The following is a 6,286-nucleotide window of genomic DNA, read 5'->3' as shown; positions in this document are numbered from 1 at the left end:
GCCCGGAGCGCAGGGCGAGCCCCGGGCGGCTCCGCGCCGCGCCGGCAGGGGGCGCCCAAGGGTCGCCGCTCCGCGCCGCGCCCCGCCGGCAGGGGGCGCCCAAGGGTCGCCGCTCCGCGCCGCACCGCGCCGGCAGGGGGCGCCCAAGGGCGGCGGGGGCGGTGCGCCCCGGGGGTGGGGATGGGGGCGAGGGCCACAAAAATCCCAACCGAGGGGGCTGCAAGGGGCGGCGGGGCGGTGCTGCTGTGCCTGCCTCGCTCCTTGCGTCGCCTTGTAACGCGGTGTGAGCGGACGCCCGTTTCAGATCGTGCTCTTTAAATTGCCTAATGATCAGAACAGAGAAATGAAGTATTAAACCTCAGGTGGCATCCGTATTTCACGGGGGGAAGCCAGCGCAGAGCGGGGACGGCCTGCTGACGGCCGGTCCRTCGGGTTGGTTTGACAAAGCTCGGGAAGTATGAAGTGCCGGTGACTTGCCAGAGCTGTGGCTCGGGAACGCAGGCTCGCYGAAGCTGCGCTCTGAACAAGGTTAATTTGTCTTCAGAAAACATGCCATGTCGCGCTACTCATAACACAACGTTTGTGAGGGGCTGAAAGTATAGGGACTCACCTAAGTGAGAGGGGCATGCTGTTGGTATACCCTGGGCAACATAAAATTTAGGTCCTTGAAAGCATTAGCGGTAGCTGAAATTATAGTTGCTCTCGGCCCACTCTCATTTCGTGCCTAGAGAGGAGTCCTCCCTCCGAGCTTCAGGATCAAAGGGGTGCAGACTGAGTTATATGCCACTTGTAAGAAATCTTTTCAATATTGTACTGCTTTTCAGATYGAGACAAACCATGTTACCGTTTTTCTCAGTACTGCCATTACTCAAGTAGCTCCTGCAGGCTGGAGCCGGGGGGTAAAGGCCTCTACAAGCTGCATAAAAGCAAGGGCACAAAAGGTACTGCAGTGGTAAGCTAAAACACTGAAAAATGCTTTGCCTTTTTGAAGGAACTGGCAGACCTGAAGCGTATTAAGTTTCATTAAGAAATGCCTTTGTCTCCTTACCAAGTCAAATTTGAGAGCTGCTTTTCCAAAAAGCGCACTTGTTCTCGCTGTGTTTGCTTCCCAGTTGCTCTCGGTGGTTTRCATGAATAAGCGCCCCATCGCAGTTAAACAAAGCCCCCCAAACGTTCACACATCTTTTTCCTTTCCTTGCCAMGTTATAACATAATGATAGTAATTGCAATGACTCGGGTACAAACAGCTATACACCCAGTGGCAGTCCTCAACTGGAAGTAATTGGCACAGCTGTTTTGTGGAGCTATGCCAACTTAAAACAGTGAAAGATTTACTCCCATGAGCCTGCACAGAGAGAGATGAAGCAAAGGGAAATGGAAATGCAGGAAGGAAAGTATACAAATGAATTCATAATAGCTTTTTTCACTTCCATTGAGCTATAAAGCTTGGTTTCTGATAGCTTCAAAAACACTAAAATAGCTTTCTATCAAAATTATTGCACAAAAGCTAATGTGCCATTAAAGACATCATTTTTTTTTACTGAGCATAGAAATATCAAACAATATTGTCTGCAGCACAACACTAAACTCTTCTGTTGAACTACACTAATGTATGTCAGGTGAATATTTTGACCCCTGACAATTATGGAGATAAGCACAAAACTACCATTTAAAAAACTTTCTTCTTGCTATTTTTGTAAGAGAWTAAAAGGACCACATACTGAAGGGGAAAAAAAATGCATCTTCTCACTCCTAACAAAAGTAGCATACAACTGTTTCCTATGGTTTGTACAAATATTCGATATAATTCATGCATCCACARGGCAGTCAAAGATGTAACCGCAGCTTGGGAAGGCATGTCTCATCTGGCTTTAAATTTGCTGGSGTGGATGGCTGCTAGCTGGGTGCAGCAGTGCTGCCGGTAGTCAGGTAATGCATGGAAACCGTTTGCTGCCCAAGTGATAAACCAGGGTAGTGGGCAACAGAGCTGTCAGCAAAGAGGAGAAAGTTAGTCCATCTGTCAGACAAGAGTTGTTGCAGGTTAAGCATGCACAGCTTTGCAGTGGAGGTAATGCAACTCCTATCTACAAGACAATTTTTTGGCCAGATAGCCCAGGAGCCAAGACGGAGACTCGTGCACACTCAGTGCCTTTAAGTTCAAAGTGTTTGCAGGCTCCTTGCTTGGATCCAGTTGAGGCTGTCGGTCCTTTTGCTTACCTTAGTGGCTGCTTTTCTACCCTCGACTGCTGCTGTGCTCCAAGAACGCTTTCCTTGATTTTCCTCATCTCTTCTGAGCTGCTTAAAAGGTCTTAAGCCACATAGTGCCAGCTGGTTCTCAGTACTGTGGAAGGAGTTGGGGAATAGGGACGTTCAGTCACAGATTACTCATGTGCTAATGTTACTCCTGCCAAACCCAGGCTGCTGGGGTCTGTGCTGAACCCCACGCTGACACGCCACGCTGCAGGCTCAGGCAAGCGTTCATCGGCTGCGCTAGCACCTGTGACTACAGCAGGGACGCAGGCAGTGTGTGGCCCAGAAATACGTCCCTGGACTTAATGGAGAACTACCCTACCTTAGCAGAGTGCTGAGCCTTTCAAATTGAAGGAGGGCTGCTTGGCAGCATATTTTAAAATTGTTCACCAACACATTTCTTCTATCCGAAGAGTCTGAGTTGTCAGGAAGGGGAAAAAGTCAATCGCACATCTCTGTGCGATGACGTGGCCAGGCCACCACCAGGAAACGACAGATGGAAGCAAACCAAACGCTAACATTTGTTCACAAATGATTAGTAAATGCTTACAAGTAACAGATACGTTTACAGAGATTACCATTTGGGAATGATGCACAAATGAAAAAAATCCAAAGGGCTAAGTTTCCTGGCTAGTAGTTTCATGACAAATAATTAACTCTACCTGATCACACACTCCTTTATAGTCTGAAATCAAATTGCAGCCGTGACCAGGTGCAGCCCTGGTTTCATGCAGTAATGTTAGCGTTGGTATTGGCCCAATGCAGCTTTTTTCCTGTCCTTCAAATGCTTTGCGGGTGTTTGCAGGAATGTCAAGGAAGGTTTCAGAGCTGAAGTGGCCCATGTCCTTTAGAAAAGCTACGCTGAATTTTGCGTTCATTCAGTGACAGACTCTCATCACACTGCTGTCCCCGTTTTCCTTACTGAACAATACTTTTTCTTTCTCTTGATACCGTTTTAAGATCTCACACACTTCCTAGTACAAAAATATTTGGATGATTTAACAGATGTGTGCTTTACGAGATGGACCCTGAGTGGGCATGAGGGGAAGCACAGGATGGCTGAAGCATAGACAGGGGAAGCAAAAAGCTGGAGACAACCCATTTCCGCTCTATCAGAGTAGGAGAGAGAAAAACGGGTTGGGAGGTTTCCAATGCAACAGGTTTTCAGCAAAACATTTCACTTTCAGCAGAAAGATCTGATTCATTGAAATGGAAATGTTTTACAGAAAAGCATCTTTTTCAGTGACCTACTACTAGAACTCAGGCAAGATGCCACTAAAATCCACCTGTTACCCTGCCGGCCGAGTTGGAGGGCTCACCACGCTCGCCATGTGAATCACACCCAAATCAGGGACCGCACGACTTCTGGGCTCCCCGCTCAGCTGACGCCTGAGCTGTGGCCTTCCTGCACCACCTGGCTGCACAGGAAAATGGAACTTCATGTCTACCCACAAGTCATAACTTTCAAGACTGCATCGCCTCTGGGCTCAGAAGGGATGACTCCGCTCTATTTCCCTAGAAATTGGACTAAAGTATAATTTTTTGGAATTTTGTCCTAAAAAATGTGAATGATTGTGAATTTCTACCTCTGCTGACAAGCTAGTCCAACAGCATTTATTCTTTGTGCCGGGAACATGAATTTATGTCGCACTTGAGCCTGTCTTTTTCTAGCTCTCACTCCCTGGATTGCATGCCTTCGTCTACAAGATAGAAAAGCTCCCTCTAACATATCTCTTTTCCATGAACACATGTGCAAGGTGAATTTGAACTCTCCTGAGCTAATTCTGCATTATTTTCTCTATGACTAATATTAAAAGAAAGAACTAGTCTGTATCTCTTGCTTACCCTTTGGCTGTCCTCCAGTGTTTTGGAAAGCCCCACTTTGTAAAGATTTTATTATTATTTACAAAAGTGGTTAAAGGAGTTTTTCAGCTAATTCATGTGAGACTCTTACATGCAAGTTACCAGTTTTGTCCTGGCAGATGCTCACCTATATCCTTCTGCTGGATACATGATAAAATTTCAGTTGAAGGTACATCCTTGTATGAGGTCCATCCTGCTTGCGCATTCCTAATAAAAAGAAGAAAAATCTAATAAGAAGTTCTGTCTTTTCTGCATAATTACTTTAGCTGTTCAGGTTCCTTGTGCAGACATCGCTGTCTGGTGCAATACAGTATTCGTACCGGCTGACTGTCACAAGCTCCTGGTCACTGGTGCCTAGGCAACAGCTAATTTTTTGGGGTCAGCAATTAACTCCCCCTCCTTTTTTTTTGTCTACTCAGAGAAGCTGAATATTCAATTACCCTTTGACAGGGAACAGAACTCTTGGGTTGAAAGAAATCACTGGCCTATGTTTTTAGAAATACTAAGGCTAGTTCAGTGGTGTCCACAGGATGAGGTTATCAGTGATAACATGCTGGATGCAAACACTAGAAAAGACTTAGGGCAAGAGAAAAATTAACCAAGTGAAGAGAATGAACTTAGTAATGATGCAACTTTTATTTAAGAGGATTTCCACAAAAAAAATCTTCTCTGCAGAAAATTGGTATTAGTTAGGAATTGTCTTTATCCTGAATCTGATCTTTAAACCTTCATACTCCTAGCTGGCCCTCAGTCTTTTAAACTCTTATGAGAGGGAACAGCAACATGTTCTTCCTGAAGGTATTGGAAGGGAAAAAAGTTGAAGCTGGGAGATACCCTCTATCTTTGTCAAATCTGGCCTGTAAATTATTTTAAAATAATTAGGCAGAGAATTTTAGCTCAATTTCTATTCAAACAGGAAACGAAAAACAAGTGTGCCATTGCTAAAGAAGATTCTGTTCAGGAGCACTTTAAGACAACCTGGGGCAGTACGTAATTTTGAATCCAGAGAGTCCCTTGTTTTACTTTGTTGGTCATTGCACGACCCATACAGCTGCGAAAAGCTTAGTGGAATTAAGACTGCTGCGTAGCATGGCTTTGCAAAGCTCTCCCTCGTTATGGGTTAGCAAACCAGCCCAGTTTTCTTCCCTTAAAAAGAAAACGCTCGTGCGCTGAAGCGCCGGCAGGAGAGCAGCCGCGGGGGACGCGGAGCGGCTCCGGGCTGAGGCGGCCGCGGCTCCGCCCGGGCTCTGGCTCCCTCCAGCGGCCGCCGCGGCCGGAGCCGCGCTCCGAGAAAGCGCCTCGCCGGCCGCTGCGCGCTCGCTCCCTCGATTCCCCAGCTCACAGGCGTGCGGGAAGCCGTAGGCATCCTTCGGTTTCGGTCCYTTAAAGTAATACATGTGGGACTGGATCATGCATACGGTAATTTGCACGGGTGTCTGAAACTGATGGAGCGAACCGCACGGATAAAGTTAAASTTGTGTTAGTTTTGGCAGAACCAAGAGCCTGATACTCGCAGACTGCGGAGTATTTCACCCGCTGTGAATGYGGGATTCACCTTTGTAATGTCTAAAGGCCAGAGGTACGGTGCCTGGTCCTTCCATTGCCATGGTTAGCTGGCTCACCCSRTGGTTCCTGTTTCTGGAATAGATGRTGGATAACTTGCTTGAGCAGCAGACAACTTGCAGAGGTCTTGAACCTCCCAAGGAGGAAAGGGCTTCCAAACCCAACATTTCCATTTGCACAAGATTTTCTCTAAATTTCTGCCTGGACACTGCTATAGACCATCTGGCTGCCTGTCAGCAGCTTGCTGGGGAGAGCTGTGAGGAGTAGAGGAGAGGGACACAGCACTGTGCTGTGGCAGCCACAGACAGGACCTCAGCAGGGAGAGGAAAAAAAAAAAACGAAACTGTGCAGTAGTACCAATAGAGGACCATTACACKTGTTGAAATGCTCAACACTGCCCTCCCTTAGAAGCGCATCTGAGCTTTCATAGCTGCTTTTGGAGAAAATAGCTGTGCCGTACAGCATCCTTCAGGACCTATTGTCATGCAGATGGATGCTGCCACCAGCAGCATCCCTGCTCTGCACGTGCCGACGGGACATGGGAGACACACACCTCTCCCATAATGCTGCCTCTGGGTCGGACGGGTGCCGAGAACACCCTTGCACTGGG

General features: G+C 47.3%; 1 protein-coding gene across 1 annotated transcript in view; it reads right to left on the bottom strand.

The window, feature by feature from the left end:
• Positions 1–5,525, bottom strand: part of HECTD2 (HECT domain E3 ubiquitin protein ligase 2) — a 42,779-nt gene extending 37,254 nt beyond the window's left edge. Inside the window, exons 1-4 of the mRNA XM_085324807.1 lie at positions 5,243–5,525; positions 4,262–4,320; positions 3,544–3,668; positions 2,218–2,341 (exon numbers count right to left, since the gene is read on the bottom strand). Coding sequence (XP_085180933.1) covers positions 2,218–2,341; positions 3,544–3,668; positions 4,262–4,320; positions 5,243–5,525 — 591 coding nt within the window. The remainder of the gene's footprint in view (positions 1–2,217; positions 2,342–3,543; positions 3,669–4,261; positions 4,321–5,242) is intronic.
• Positions 5,526–6,286: the final 761 nt, after the last annotated feature.

Source organism: Rhea americana, unplaced genomic scaffold (assembly GCF_003343005.1).
Source record: "Rhea americana isolate MKP2758 unplaced genomic scaffold, rheAme1 scaffold_93, whole genome shotgun sequence".
NCBI classification, from domain to species: domain Eukaryota; kingdom Metazoa; phylum Chordata; class Aves; order Rheiformes; family Rheidae; genus Rhea; species Rhea americana.
Note: the sequence above shows the minus strand (reverse complement) of the source record. Positions and strands in the feature narration are given on the sequence as shown.